The 16,719-nt window shown below is 43.3% G+C and overlaps 1 protein-coding gene across 1 annotated transcript in view; it reads left to right on the forward strand.

The window, feature by feature from the left end:
- The window catches only part of ST8SIA1 (ST8 alpha-N-acetyl-neuraminide alpha-2,8-sialyltransferase 1), a 133,991-nt gene that overhangs the window by 69,859 nt on the left and 47,413 nt on the right, over positions 1–16,719 (forward strand). Inside the window, exon 3 of the mRNA XM_008140483.3 lies at positions 12,980–13,089. Coding sequence (XP_008138705.1) covers positions 12,980–13,089 — 110 coding nt within the window. The remainder of the gene's footprint in view (positions 1–12,979; positions 13,090–16,719) is intronic.

The raw sequence follows: 16,719 nt of genomic DNA on the forward strand, positions 1-16,719 counted from the left end.
CCAACTTCCCTCCCTTGCAGGCCTGGTCCCTCCCAACTGTCCTCTCCTGCAGGCCTGGTCTCCCCTAACTGCCCTCCCCTGCAGGCCTGGTCCCACCAACTACCCTCCCCTGCCGGCCATCTTGTGGCGGCCATCTTGTGTCCACATGGGGGTGGCCATCTTGTGTGTTGTAGTGATGGTCAATTTGCATATTACTCTTTTATTAGATAGGATTTATTGAGGGATAATTGGTATATGAAGAACTGCACATATTTAATCTGCTCATTTGATGTGTTTGGACATTTGCAAACACCTGTGATACCATCATCGTTACATTTTAGAAGAATAACTGGTATATGAGAGTGAAGGATGGATGATAGGCAAGAAGTAGAAGCCAACTAAGTTGTAAGTCATTTTTTAAAAATACAAGGTGGGGCAAAAGTAGGTTTACAGTTATTTATATAGAAAATAATACGATAATTAATAAAAATAAAACAAGAATGAAATATGTATTTTACGTACTCACAACTGTAAACCTCCTTGTGCCCCACCCTGTATTTGCATTGAGGATAGACACAGGAGAACAGAAGAGCCTCTGTAGAGGTAGATGTTAGGATAATATTGAGAGATAAAAAAAAATGACTCCAAGATCTCTGGGCTGTGTTGCTATTGGTCCACTAAAAATAATAGTTATTGATCACTTACCTTGTGCCAGACAGAACTCATTTAATATTCACAACAACTGTATGAGGTGGGTGCCATTAGTACAAATGAGAAGACTAAGGCACTAAGGTTACATGAGTTGCCGGTGGTCGTGGAGGAAAGATAAGTTGGGACTCGGATGCAGGCAGCCAGGCAGGCAGGCTCCAGGCTAGTCTTCATCAACAGGAAGACACACAGTATCTGCAGAAAAAGGATCCCCCGGTAGCATTTCCATCTCTGGGGTTGAGAATGCAAAGTCTAGCAGTGTCATGAGTCTTAGTCCCTGCTGATGCTGTGACCATTTTTCGTTCCTCTACTAAAGAATAACTGGCCGCTACCTTTGAAATGTTATGCATGTTCTTCCTTTTCTTTTCATGAAAAAACAGCCTGCTGTTTGGAGGACTTGAAATGTGGCTAACCTCTGGCCTAAAGTATAGTCCTTACTGTCTGGGCATTCATAGGTCAGAAACAACATCGGTAACAAATTTCAATTAACTGGGAATGGATTATGCAATCCTATATAATAAAGAGCTAATATGCTAATTAGACCGGTTGGTGGAATGACCTTCTGGAATGACCAGTGGGCAGGATCGGGGCTGCAGCTGAGGTGTCCGGGGCTGCAAAGCCTACCCTTGCACCAATTTCGTGCATCGGGCCTCTAGTGTTTAATAAATCTGCTGAATAGTTACATGAACTGTTGTTATATTTGGCTTCCAGAGGTTATATACAGAATAACAGATTATGTATGCAAAAGTCACAATACTCTGCAACCCTTGTTATTTTTATAATGGATTGAGTAATAATGTTAATAGAGAAATGCTACCCATTATATGAATATTCACATCATTCAATTTTCAGAGATGCATCCTGTGTACAAAGAATATTAATGCTGCACTTATCCTTTCAAAATCCCAATTTTATTAGTGGGATGTGGAATGCAAATCTAAGTAGCAGTGTTCAGGAAATTTGTTTTCATGTATTTGAAAAGCAGTCAAATTTTCTTGAATAGTAGGGATGTGCAAATATTCTATAATTAGTACTTATAAATATATATCCCCAGGCAAAGTTTGGGGTAATTTTGTTAAGAGTTCAATAGTATCTGTAATGAGAAGCATTCGTCTCTTAAGTAAATTGCTTACTGGATATTTTCATCATAAAAATGCTTATACATACAAATTAAGAAAAGCAGCTGAAATTTTAATTTGGACTTCCAAGGGGCTAGTTCAGTGACCAAAAAAGCAAGTACATATTCACTTACTTACTGGAAAGGACCAAATCTGCGTTTGATTCAGCTGCGTCTTGTCATTATTTTGCCTGTTTAGCTGGGTGCCATGCCTACTAGGAATTCTCTTGTGGGAAGTTGCCAATCCTTTGTTGAAATAATAAAGTGAGGTTCAGAGACAAAGAGATGTGCATCTGAGGAATATTGTTAAAGAGTTGGGGGCTTAATTGATGCACTGGCTATAATGTAAGTAGGTCCTTGAGTGGGCAGTGCAATTAAATATGTCAAGGAGGGCATAATTAGATGGGTGGCTGAATGAGGTAATTACATTCATAAGAGGGGTCTGTAATTAGATGTGAGGCAGGGGGTGTACCTAGATGCCTAGGTTGAGGATATAATTACCATATGGGCAAGAAATTAAATTATGTGTGTGGGTGGAGCATAATTATGTGTGGGAGTCCCTGTGGATATGTGGGTGAGGGTACATAGAAATGAGTGGGTTGAAGTGCAATTGGATGTGTGAGGTCATGTTCTTATGCACAAAAATTTGAGATTTTCATCAATAAGGGCAAGCATATGTTTGACATTGTGACTAATGGCAGCTGGCATTTAGTGACAGCTTTTCAGGCCACTCTGAAAGGTTGCAAATCAAAATCTCTGCTTTTCCATTAAGGCTTGAGACCCACGTCTAACATTGACATTGATCCCTCTCCTTAATAGTGGCACTTGATAGTGTTCTAAATATTGAATGGCGTGGTAATTTTGCTAGCTGTAAAACACAACTTCATGTCAAGGAAGACTTACTCCCCCTTCCTGTCAAAGAGAAGAGTTTGGAGGATGTAGTAGGGCAAAACAAACAAAAACAAAGAATTTGCCTTTAAATTGTGAAATGTAAAAATAACGGTGCCAACACTTCTAACTAAGAGGTAAAGTTACATCTGTAACAAAATTAGCAAAATTTAGCTTGAAAGCCTCACTTTTTTTTTTTTAAAGCTATGAAACAATGTTTATTCGGAAATATTTATGGCATTTCTCCTTTCCCTCCAAGTATAAAAGCATCAAGGCATGAAATGTAGGTTAGATGTTAAACAAGAGCAGGGAGTGGTAGAGGGAAGGTAGAGGAAGAAGAACCTAGAACAAGGTAGGTGAAAAAGTTATTCAGCGCATCTGAGAAATAGACATTGAAGCAGTGAAGTATGGTGAGTTATAGCTGATGTAATCTGATAGATCCTGGACTAACTTTAAAACACAGAGTTCTTTGTTGTCATCTTTAAAAGCAAGAGAGCATTTCAAAATGCTTAGATGAGTTCTTGGAATTAAAGATATTGAGTTGGCCACCAGTCTGCTTACTCTGACTTAGACTATTCAGTTCTCATAAAGCGGTATGCCTTAGCGCTTTCTCCCATCTGCTCAGGACGGCGATGGTTTCTAGAAGACGGTCACTATGGATAGAATCCTAGTGGGTTGCTTCTGGAGTTTCAAAACTTTTTGGTTCCCTTGTGCTCCCAAGAAGCCTAGATTTTAGGTTGCTTTTTATAACTTGGATGCGGGGACATTATAGCCTGCCTCTTGATCTCTGCTCTTGTTCTATAGAACGTTATTCATTATATGTTTCTGATTTTGTATCAATGCATGATGCTAATTTCTTGCATTGTAGACATGCCTCAAAGGCATTCTTTTTTTAAATTTTTTTAAAAAATATTTTTATTAATTTAAGAGAGGAAGGGAGAGGGAAAGATAGAAACTTCAATGATGAGAGAGAATCATTGATCAGCTGTCTCCTGCATGCCCCACACCGGGGATCAAGCCTGCAACTGGGAATCTAATTGTGACCTCCTGGTTCATAGGTCGACATTCAACCACTGAACCATGCTGTCTGGGCAAAGGTATCGTCTTTCAAAGGCTATTGTAACTTATTTTGCAATCAGAGCTGCTTTTGTGGAAATGGTGTGTATTGCTGTGAATATAGTTATTATGGCATTGTTTAACCCAATTCTCTGTCTACTAAATGGTTTGCATTTTTCTTTTTCTCCATGCACCTCCTAACTTCTCCTCTTCCCCCAAGGAGAGCTCAAACACAATTAGTGATTGATGGTGGTGAACTCAGTTGCTTAGAGGGGCAGTGTCATCATTCAAGACATCTAGTTATGTCTGTGGGGTGGGAGATGAGCAGGCATGATTGTGCTGGTGGTGAGGTCACTGCCTCTTAGTGCGATGTTGTCTTGTGTGGATTGCACGTGAAGAGGGGGACCGAGTGAGGTCTCTGGCTTTGGAAATGACTCTGGTAAAGAATGCTTCATTCACTTAATTGTAGAAACCATCCTGGGATGCTCAGGAGTTATTTACATACGGCACAGAGAAAACGAGGTTTAAATTCTTTAGATATTAATAATATTCTTCCTAAAGTCATATAGTCAACCAGGAATATTTTTGCAGTTGGGTTTTGTGGTTTGTTTCCAAAAAAGTCTTCTAGCTTATAACAAGTCCTTTTACCTTCGTTCATGCCACAAAACATGAAAGGCCCTAATTTATATTCATTCATGCCATAAAATATTAAAGGCCCTAATTTTTGTTTGTCTTATCTTAACCTTCCCAAGGTTATCTATTGGAATAGAAATCTCAACTACTTTTCTTATGTCTGAAAACTTCTGAGCTGAGATCTGTGTCACTTCCTCAGAGATGTTCCTTAACCCTGCTGCACTGTGCCCATTTTTGATCATATTTGTTAAATCCTGCCTTTCCTGTTAAAATGTGAGCTCCACAAGTAGGGTGCATGTCTATTTTGTTCATCAGCATATTTCCAGTATCCATAACAGCTCCTGGTCCATAATACGTGACCAACAAATAGTTGCTGAATGTAAAGGAAAGTTAGGCATCAGGGCTATTTAAGAAGAGGCACAGGCAATGTAGTCTGTGGATGATGATATGGATAAGAGGTATCTCAGAAGCAAGAGTCTGAATGGCTTTATTAGTTAGCTCATATTTAGATAGTGGTGAGACTCAGATTTGTTGTTTAAGTTTGGGAACTAAATTATACATCCATTATGACATTAAGGAAGTGCCACATTGCTGAGAGTTGATTAGATGCTCAACATAAATCTGCTGATTAAATAATTGACTTATTGAACAAATTGTTATAGGTGAAAACATTTGGACAAAGATCCATAAGATGAATTAGTGCTCAAGCAATATATTTACTTATTTATTTATTATTTATTTATTTATTTATTTATTAAATTATTTTATTAATTTTTTACAGAGAGGAAGGGAGAGGGATAGAGAGTTAGAAACATTGATGAGAGAGAAACATCGATCAGCTGCCTCCTGCACACCCCCACTGGGGATGTACCCGCAACCAAGGTACATGTCCTTGACCGGAATCGAACCTGGGACCTTTCAGTCCGCAGGCTGACGCTCTATCCACTGAGCCAAACCGGTTTCGGCTCAAGCAATATTTTTAGTTCATTGCTATAGTCAATCTGCCTAATTCATCCTTTCATTTAGAGTAGTATTTTCTAAGGTTAGCAGGGAAAGTGTACTATATTCTCAGATCCAATAGATATTTTCTTACATGGATGCATGAAATACATTTGAAAAGAAAGGATGGAGTGTTTTAATAAAAGTACTCCTTGCCAAAATCATAATATTCATATGGAAATGGGTGATCAAAAGTTCTTTCTATGTAGTATATCCCAAAAGGAGAACACCTTGTTCATATATTATTCTGGTAAGCATTGACCATTGTCAAGTTGAGATATGGTATTTCTAAAATAGAATAATGATATTATCTCAATTAATTTAAATAAGTCCACAGTCTTTTCTTAATTAAATTTTTCCTTTTAGCAATCTCTTATTGTCCACTGGTGTATTACCAATGCCCAGAAGAGTTCATGCAGGCACCCAAGAAATATTTATTGAAATGAAATTGCTTGTGTGAGGGCTAGCAATTGATCAAATAAAGCAGCAAACAAACATTGCTGGAAAAAAGTCAGAAATGGCTTTTGTTTTTCTGGGCTTTTGTTGGAGGGCTTAAAAATATTTTTTACAGTTCATTGATTTAATAGTTAAATGTTCTGCTAATAAAATTATTCCAATTGTTAAGACAGTTAAATCAATCACTATTTTACCCATGGATTTTAGGTATTTCATGGCTTGAATGAGTCAGTAAAATCTGCTGGAAGGAGGAAAGGGATGAGAGAAGTGAAGGAAGATGAGTGGATGACCATGCCAGTGGCTCTGAGAGTTGCCTTACGTACATCATCCTATATAACAAGAGGCTAATATGCAAATTGACCGAGCGGTGAAACTACCGGTCGCTATGATGTGCACTGACCACCAGGGGGGAGATGCTCAACACAGGAGCTGCCCCCTGTGGTCAGTGCGCTCCCACAGCGGGAGTGCTGCTCAGCCAGAAGCCCTGAGCTGGGCTCACTGCTGTTGAGCATAACTGCGGTGGCAGGAGCCTCTCCCACCTCCGCAGCAGTCGGACATCCCCCCGAGGGCTCCCAGCTGGGCTGAAAGACCCCCCTCCAGTGCACAAATTTTGTGCACCAGGCCTCTAGTCTCATATAATCTCATAAAATCCTGTGCGATTTTATCTCCTTTTAGAGACAGGAAATAGAATGCCAAAGGGCCTGACAGCCTGCCCCACAATCCCACCACCTGGAAGTCAGGGGGATTGTTTGTACCCAGGTTTATCCTGCAGTTGCTGCCACTTTCCAGATCTTGTTCTGGGCCCAAATTCTTGTCTGGAAACTTGGGATTGCCAGTCAGTCTGGTCTGGAAGGTCTCTAACAACAAGGAGGGGGCTTTAAGTTGGGTTTTACAAAGCAAAATAAGTATTAGTTGAGGATGAGTGATCCCCACTTTTCAAATAAACAATAGTATATTCAAATAGATGTGCAAATATACATGTATAACTCACTGAACTCAGATCAGTCTTCTGTCCTCACTACTGTACCTAATCTGTCCTTGATAAGTTTACCAGTGACCTCCAGGTTGCTAAATCCAGTGGCAATTTTTAGCTGTTTTCTTACTTAATCTGTCAGTAGCATTTGATGCAATTTTCCCCCTTCGATCTTGATATATCCTATCTAATAAAGAGAGAATATGCTAATTGACCATCATGCCCTCAAAAAGATGGTGGCACCCACAGCCACAAGATGGCGGCACCCAGTCCCCTCAGCCCTGGCGGGGTGGCAGGTATGCAGCATGGCTGGGCCTGCCCTGCGTGCCTGCCTCCAGAGTTCCCCAGTCCCCTCAGACCCCCAGCCGCCCAAGGCTGGCCCAAGGCACAGGCAAGCCTTGGATGGCAGCTGCCCAGCGGCCCAGGGCCAGCCCAAGGCGCAAGCAAGCCTCAGATGGCGGCTGCCCAGCAGCCCAATGTTTCCTGAGACTCAGGTAACCAGGGCCAGCCGAGGCTTGCGCTGCTTGCAGTGGCAGCAGCAGCAGCAGTGGTGTGATGGGGCATCGCCTTCCCCTGATCGCCGGGTCACCTCCCACCCCTGAGGGATCCTGGACTGTGAGAGGGGGCAGGCCAAGCTGTGGGATCCCCCCTCCAGTGCATGAATTTTTCATGCACCAGGCCTCTAATATATATATATGTCTTAAACCCGGCTTTCAAGACACCACACTTTGCTGTTATTTCTCCCATTCCATTGGTCACTCTTCCTTAGTCTTCTGATCTCTCATCATTCTCCTGAGGAGTGCCCTAGGTAGGATCCATCCGGATCTTAGACCTCTTCTCTTCTCTGTCTACATTCATTCACCACCTAGTCTCCTAACTTTAAATACCTACTGTATGCTGATCACTCCCAACTTTCTATCTCCAGAGAAGACCGGTTTTCTAACTGTATTGTGATATATCCAATTGCCCACTTGACATTGCCACTTACATGTCTTAATGTGCATCTCACACGTGACATATTTAAAATTAAGTTCCAGATCGTTCCCTTAAAACCTGCCCCTCTCATAATCTTCCATATCTCAGTAAACGGCAAGTCCATTTTTACAGTTGTTCAAGCCAAAAACCTTGGCATGAGTCTTGATTTCTCTCTTTTTCTCTTACCCTGTTTCCACTGCATCAGCTCTTCTTCCCAAATATCTCCAGAATCTGCTTACTTCTCACTACCCTGCTGCTGTCACCCCAGTCCAAACCACCAAAATCTTTGGTTTCTTGTTACACCAGACTCCTAACTGGTCTGTTTCTTTCTGCCCATGACATCCTACAGCCAGTTCACACAGCAGCAAGTTATGGTCCCAAAATATGGAATACTGCCATTCTTTTGCTCACCATTCAGTTACTTGATTCTCATTCTATATAATAATGGAGGAATATGCAAATTGTCCATTACTCTGTAACGTAATGACCGTTTAGCAGGCTGCGCTCGCAGCAGGCTCGGGTGGGCGGGCTGCGGCATCTGGGGGACGTGAGCCTGTGGTGCCTCTTCTGGAGTTGGGGAGCTAATGATGGACGGGCTCTGGTTCTCCTCCAACAGCCCTCTCCTGCAGGCAAGGGGCTGCTGAGACCCAGGCCGGGTCTTCGGCCACAGACGCTCCCTTCCTTCCACAGGTTTGCAGAGGGCGACTCTACCAGGCAACCCGGAGGCCATGTGGCTGGGCCGCAGGGTGCCCAAACCCAGTTCCTGTTCAAGATGTGAAACAGAGAGGAGGTGCGGGAGGAAATCCAGGGAATGGGATGTGGGGGTTCAAGACTCACTCCCTTTGGGCTTTGTCCTTCTTGGCCCGCCTGAAGGGCGGCTCCCGGGCGAGTGCTGCAGCTTTGGCGAAGCTGCTGGCCAGGAGGTGGGTGGCCCAAGGGGCATAGAGTGGCACTGAGGCAGGGTGCACTGGAGGGGGCTCGGGCCAGGGCAGGGGGCCAGTGGGTAGGGATCTGCCTTGCCCGTGGAGAGCAAGGTTCTGCAATGGATCAGTCTGGCGGTAAACAAGAAGCGATGACTGCCAGAGTGGGAGGATGCCCGGGTGGAGGGGCACGGACCCGCAGCACTGAGGCAGGGTTTGAGGGGTGGTGCCACCTCAGTGGAGGAGTGCCACATTGCTGGGTACCCCACTGCGGTGGTTCGGTGAAGCTCCTGGCGCTAACTGGGTCTCGCCCCAGCGGCCTACGCACTTGAGAGGTGGTGACTCCTGCTCCCACCGTGGCCCAAAAGCAAGCTTGCGCCCACCCCACCCCCAGTTCCTGCCCCACCATGCCCCAAGGCGGCACGCGCCTGCACGGTGAGTGCGAAGCCTACCACCTGTCTGGAGAAGGGGGGCGGGGGGTGAAATGGGGGGGGCAGTAAAGGATGGGGGTGGGGAATGGGAGAGAGGAAAGAATGTGGAGCATCCACAATGAAAAGGTGCTTGAGAAAGAGGCTCGGAAGCCTCACAGGGAGGTTTGTTCTGTTTGCCTGGCGGCTGCCCCTTAGAAAAGATGGAGAGCATGGCTGTGAGGGCTCCTTGCACACTGAGTCCAGTTCTTCAGCCAACTGGAATTGGCCTCAGTTTCCTGGTCTGTAAAATGGATTAAGTGTGTCCCAGTGCCTTCGCTGAGCTTTGAGGGCCAATTGAAATACTATATAAAGAAAATGAGGGAAGAAGTGAGAAAGAAAAGGAAGGGCGAGCAACACAAAAGAAAGATTGGAAGGAACCTGTAAACCTATTTTCACTTAAATAGGGAATATAGTCAATAGTGTTCTAATGATGGTATGATGCCAGGTGGGTACTGGAAATATTGGGGAACACTTTGTAAAGTATATGATTGTCTAACCACTATTCTGTAACTAATATAAAACCTGAAACTAATACAAAATAATATTGAATGTAAAGAAATGAAAACAGGAGTGAAATTTTTATAAATTTCAAAGTTTAAATAAAGGCTGTAAAGGAAGGAAGGGGGAGAATAAAAATAGTGTTTTTCATTTTACCACTTTATTGTCTTTTCAGTACATGAAAAAGACAGTTGTCTTTATATGGTGCTTTTATACTTTTCTAAGTCATTATCTCATTTGATGTTCAGGGCAACTTAAAGACAAGATAATTATTCCCTCCACTATTCAAAGAAAGGAAATCTTGGTGTCTGGCCCCAATGATTCAATCGTCAAGCCCTTTTTGTAAAGCAGGGTTAATGAAATTTTCTGTGAAGGGTCATATCTATACTAATAAAAGCCTTGGGGATGATCAGGCCAGCAGGGGAGAGCAGTTGGGGGTGATCAGGCCAGCAGGGGAGCAGTTAGGCATCAATCAGGCTGGCAGGGGAGCTGTTAGGGGGCAATCAGGCTGACAGGCAGAGTGGTTAGGGGCAATCAGGCAGCCAGGCAGGTGAGCAGTTAGGAGCCAGAGGTCCCGAATTGTAAGAGGGATGTCCGACTGCTGGTTTAGGCCCTATCCCTGTGGCCTAAACTGGCAGTCGGACATCCTCCAAGGGGTCCGAGATTGGAGAGGGTGCAGGCTGGGCTGAGGGACACCCCCCACCCCCGTGCACGAATTTTGTGCACCAGGCCACTATTCTTAGAATAGTCTTTACCATACCCTACAAGGCTCTACAGAATTTGTTCCCCAGCCTCTCCACCAGTTAATTCTCTGATCTCCTCTCCTACTTCTGTCTCCCTTGCTTACTCATCTCCAGACACAATGGGCTCTTGGCTGTCCTTTCAAACCCCAGGAATGTTCCCTCCTCCAGGTCCACACTAGTGGTCCCCACACATATTGGTAAGGCTCAGTCCTCATCTCCTTCAAGGATTTGCTTACATGGCTCCTTTGAGTTCTTCCCCGACCACCTGTTTAAATTGCAGTTCCTCTTCAAAAGCATTTCCTGGTCCTCTAATGCCAATGATTTCAATCTCTCCACAGTCCATGTCACCACCTGGCATACTGTTCATTTTACTCATTTATCTTTATTTATCATCCATTTGCCACTAGAATATAAGCTCCAGTGGAACAGCGATTATCACTTACTTTCCTGTCACCCAGGACAATTTCTGGAATAGCAGGCACTTAGAAAATCCTTGTGCAATGAATGAACAGCTAACTTGAACATAAAGATATAAATCTATATCTAACAATTTGTAGATCTAACTAATGTGTTTCGAGTATTGATTTCAAACCCTCCTCTCAGGAGTGACTGAGAAAAGTGCCCCATATTACCCTAGATATGTGAGAGTGCTGGCCTCTGCCCATTTCTCCTCTGTGTATCCTTCTCTGGAGTCCCCTGGACTGGTCTCTGTTGTCATGGAGGGAATTCTTAATTCTGTTGGCAAATGCTTAGACTTTACACTTTGAGTATTGTATCGTTTTAAAATATATTTTTACTAGAGGCCCGATGCACGAAATTTGTGCAAGGGGCTTGGTCCCCTTAACCCCCCCCCCCCACCCCCACCACAGCAGCTTCATCTGGAAGGTCGTCCGGTCTAATTAGCATATTATGCTTTTATTATTATAGATTGGTTTCAGAGGGGAAGGTAGAGGGAGAGAAAGATAGAAACATTAATGATGAGAGAGAATCATGGGTTGACTGCCTCCTGCACGCTCCACACTGGGGATGGAGCCCAGAACCCGGGCATGTGCCCTGACCGGGAATCGAACGGTGACCTCCTGGTTCATAGGTCAATGCTCAACCCCTGAGCCATGCCGGCTGGGCTGAGTACTGTATCTTTGTTAACTGTATCTCCATAGCTCTGATTGTTCCTTTTACATCCTAGCAGCCAAGGAAGGGAAACTGTCTTCTTGTGCTGGGTCCGGAGCCTGCCTCAGCTACCAATGAGCACAAAGATGTCTCTAAATTTTTTCTTGTTTGATTATTTTATGCCTAGGCAAGACCTTTATAGTATACATTTATGTATTTATTCCATTTATTCTTCTGGTATAACCCATATTGTTTACTTCAGATTCATCCAGGATGGCCTACTTAATATCGCTATAGTTATTTTATGTGTCAGTTATATATAGTAAGGTCTATATATATAGACCTTACTATATATAAGGCCAATTTGATGCAGGGGGGCCGAGGGGGGGAAGGAAAAGAACTCCCACCATTATGCATTGTTTCAGCCAGCAGGAAATTCTGTATCTGGTGGTTCTTGCTGATCTAGCTAAAAGAGACCGCATGACGCATTTCACTTTCAGGGGCTATTGCTGGGTTTGGATATTCCCTGGTACTATTAATAGCGCTTCAGGGAACACTCAGGTACAGTGGACATTTTTTTTTTTCAGTCCAGTTCAATGTTTGCAGAGAGAAAGTCACATGCTGTCTGGTTCAGTTACAAGTCACTTGCCCCTTGGTGCCTCCTAAGTTCTAAACAGACCCACCCAGAGTGTTCGGTTGCTCATAAACACAGCACTGGCTCTCAGCATACTTCTGTGCCTTTGTTTATGCTGCTTTCCCTGCCTGGCCAAACCGCTCATCCTTTAAGATTCACCTCGAGTGAGAACCCTTTTCCTGAGTCGATGTGGCCGAAATGACTTCTTGTCCTTCTCCAGGATTCTCCACAATATTTGCAACTCACCTCTCTCTCCTACAGAAATTTCAGCATTATCTTAGAGTCCGCTGCATAAGTATATAAGTCACACTCCACTCACGTCCCAAACTGTGAATCCCGAGGCATATGACTTCTGTATCCTTGTATCAATCCGCAACAATTAGCACAGTAAATGCTCAGCAACGTTTGTTGAATGATTATGACCAATTGTATGAATGAATGAAATTGCATTCAATCGGGGAACATAATTCATTTGCATTTGTTCCCAGCTTATTGCCTTTAAAAAATATGTCCGTGTGTAGCTTGGATTTTCCCCTTTTCCTTAGCAGACACTACTATGTGCATGGCCAATTTGATGCAGGGGGGCCGAGGGGGGGAAGGAAAATATACTGCAGAGAGTTAATTTTTCTTTTCTTTTTTAATTTTAAAGGAACGGGATAGTTTGTTCCTTAACAAACTTCTTGCATCTTTCTTTTTACATGTTCCCTTCGCTCTGCCCAAACTTCGGTCAAATTCCTCCAAAGGGTCTGCTGTAAACAATGATTTTGTGAGTAGTTGTGTGTTCTCTGCAGTGAAAACCCGCCTTGTTTTCTGTTGCTAGGCAACCCCATTCCAGCTGCCCTTGAAGAAATGTGCGGTGGTGGGAAATGGTGGGATTCTGAAGAAGAGTGGCTGTGGCCGTCAAATAGATGAAGCAAATTTTGTCATGCGGTAAGACAGAGCACCCACAGCGTGGCCCCTGCCTTTTCTCCTCCCCCCCCCACCCCTCCCACAAGCCCTGGGGCCTTTGGAAATTAGTCGCTTGTGATTAATCAGTTGTAGCTGCTCTTTATCTTCTCTTCAAGTTCATACACTAGTCAATTCAGGAGAAGACCAGGGGGGCAAGGGAACGTGTGTGCCCCCAGAAAGTACAAAGCTGAGAAAGGTTCAGAGGTCCTGGCAGACCCCCAGAGTGGGAACCTGCAGATTTTATTTTAGCTTACACAGTCGGGTGCCTAAAACTTTAAAAATTGTTCTGAAGACTAACTCTGCATGAATAAATATTTTAATGTATTCATGTCATTCTATACCATTTTCTTCTTTGCTTGTCACAAAAGTATTTGTAAGTAGCAGGTGGGATTTGAAGAGGGATTTGATCTGTGCCTGAGGAGGAAAACTGGGGGGAAGGCGAGGGGATAAATTTGGAGCAAGGAGTAAGCTTGGAATAAAGGAATGAGCAGAGCAGTGATGTGAGCATCGCTTTCAGCAGAAAATGGGAGGCTTCTGCAGCAGCGAGTAATGGAATCGCTAAGGCACATCCCACCAAGGGTACAGACCACCACACTGTACTGGCACCAACCTGTACAGTCGGGTGATTTTGACCAGAGTGAGGACAGCAAGTGATTGGATTGACACAATTGGGGATTGTCTGAATGAAAGGAAAGGATGGCGAGTGACAGCATGGAGGGTCCTGGCTGGAAAGCATGCGAAGTGACACACCTAGAGTCTGGGCTGAATAGGAAGGGGGGACATAAAGGAGAAAGGAAGGGAGGAGCCAAATGGGGCCAAATGATAGGGTCATTCAGAGCCTGGCAGGGGGCGTGGCCAGGATGAGGGAGAGGTGGAATGTAAGAGCTGAAGCCAAAGAATGGCCTGCTGGAGTGTATAATTTTGGAGTTTACCTTCTCCTGGGATGCTCAGATGTGTTGTAGAAAAAGAAGACATTTGTTATTGAAAAAAATGAAGGCACTCAGAGGATGGAAAGCTGAGCAAAGGAAGGAAGTGGATGTGGTTTTTGTGTTCATTTTGAAGGATAATAGGTAATGGTCTGAATGGGAAAAGGTAGCCAAGAGAACACCACACCACCTCTGAGCAAAGCAGAGTAGGGGAGAGTAAAGACTATTTGGGAGTGTTTCAAGGAGAAGCCATATTTGTGGGCAGGACCCGATTTCCTCCCAGAGAACGAGAGTTAGGCGTCTGGAGAAACTGTTAATCTCAACGGCGAAGCCTGCAGCAGAATGGGGAAATCTTCTATAGCCATGTTTCCTCCAGGCAGATGTCCTGCCACAGTTTTTCCAGGGTAGAACTGCATTTTTCTCTCCATTGCAATTATTATTATTACTTTGGCAATATATACAAACAATAGCAATGTGGAGAAGATAAAAATATAGTTCTCTTCATTCAAGTCAATATGACTTCTGTTTATTGGACACCTTAGCCGGGTCTGGAAATGGTATGATGAGCAATTCTATCATGGGCTTAAAACCTGGAGGTGTGTTGGTGCTCTGATGGGGGTAATTCAGAGACAGATCGGGTGGGGCTGGGGGGGCTAGGGGAGGGAGATTTAGAGAGAGCTGGGACTTTCTGAGGAAGAGTGGTGTGTGGGATGAGCCATCCCATCCTGGGCACACGAGCAGCCTTTTGGGAGACTTTACTGTGGGAAAGACACCAAGGGCTGTGGCAGTGTCCTGAGTCATGAGAGTGGCCCCTATTTAAGATGTAGGAGTGGAAACAATCGCCTGGAAAGCCGAGATGGAACTGGGACCCTGGGTCAGATTCAAGTGCTCACTTCAGTACATTGGCATTAAGTAGAGGCTGAGAAGCCAGTGAGGAAAATAGAGAGGTGGGAGGGCAGGCCCTTTCCACAAACTAGCTGTGTAATCTACAGCAAGTCTTTTTTCCTTGGCTGGGCCTTAGCTTTCTAACGTATTTGAAGAAGTGGAAGCAGACAATTCCTCAAGCCTTACCACTGTAGAAACTCCGATTCTATCTGTGATTGTAGGAATATTGTGTATTGTAACACAGTTCATGTAGTCGTTGAAACCTTCAAATTGCTCTCAATTATAAATTAATTTGCTCTTTCCAAAAACTATGTAAGGAAGAAAGAATGGATAATATTATACTCACAGATTCAGGGAAGTTAAGTGGCTTCAAGAGGTCTTAACGCAATGTAGAAGGAGGCAGTACAATCAATGTCTTTTCATATTATTCTCAAGTGCGTCTGTGTCACTACGTTTAGGAAGATGGATATTTTAAAGGTTACATGTGGAAGACCAGGCCCAAGCATCTTAGGGGGCTATCTAGGGGGGCCATATTTATTGCAAATAAACCAGACTAAGTTTGCTTTGTATATAATCTGGTGTTGATATGTTCAAGTTTAGAATTAATGAGTTCCTTTGATTAGAGTCCCAGCACAGTATGAAGAAGTATAATGCTCATAGATGGATGAGGGCAGTGAGGGTTGAAAAAAATTCAAAGAAGATAGTATTATAGCTAGAGCTATGTGTGCATGTACCTTTGATTTAATTTCAAGAATAGTGCCATTTTCATAACATTTGATTTTTAAAAAAATCCTTGTTTATGGTTTACAATATGGAAGTCATTAAATGTTGATGAATTATTTTAAAATTATTTTTACTTGACCATTTATAGATCTATTTATGAATGGCTGCTTAATACATACTTTTGGGGATCCTTAGAAAATTGAGATAGTATCATATATTCAAGATTAAACATTAAGTTCAAAGGAAATTTGATTAAAAAGGACATAGTAGCCCTAACCAGTTTGGCTCAGTGGATAGAGTGTCAGCCTGCGGACTGAAGGATCCCAGGTTCGATTCCGGTCGAGGGCATATACCTTGGTTGCAGGCACATCCCCAGTAGGGGGTGTGCAGGAGGCAACTGATCGATGTTTCTCTCTCATCAATGTTTCTAACTCTCTATCCCTCTCCCTTTCTCTCTGTAAAAAATCAATAAAATATATAAAAAAATAAATGGTCAAAGTTTTAAAAAAAATAAAAAGGACATAGTACATCTGTTTCTAGACTATAAGGTGTCTGAACAGTTACAGTTATAGTTACAGTTATGGCCTTACCTGTACACAGTAATATACCAGAGCACAGTTCAAAATGTCTTTTAGGACTGGAGTATAGCAATGCTATAATTTTCTTTGGTTAGACATTTTCAAATACACCTAATGCCAAAAACTAATTTTCCATTTTTCAAAGTAAACATTGGCTCTGTAACCAAAAATAAGACTTTAAAAAATAATATTGTAGAATAAAATTTATCTGGAAGGTCTGCAAGACAGAGATAAGAGAGAAGTTGGGTGGCTCAGGGATACATAATTGTGGTGCCTTTGAATATGCTAAAATGTGCATATTTTGCATACTTACGTACATAAAGGAGGAGGAGGAGGAGAAGGAAGACCTCTGCTCCCCCTCTCTCAGCCTCAGTACATGAAGTTTAAAAAGTTATTTTAGGCCCTAGCCTGTTTGGCTCAGTGGATAGAGCGTCGGCCTGTGGACCAAAGGGTCCGGGGTTTGATTCCGGGCTAAGGGCATGTACCTCGGTTGCAGGCTC

The sequence above is a fragment of the Eptesicus fuscus genome, chromosome 7 (genome assembly GCF_027574615.1).
Source record: "Eptesicus fuscus isolate TK198812 chromosome 7, DD_ASM_mEF_20220401, whole genome shotgun sequence".
Classification (NCBI taxonomy): domain Eukaryota; kingdom Metazoa; phylum Chordata; class Mammalia; order Chiroptera; family Vespertilionidae; genus Eptesicus; species Eptesicus fuscus.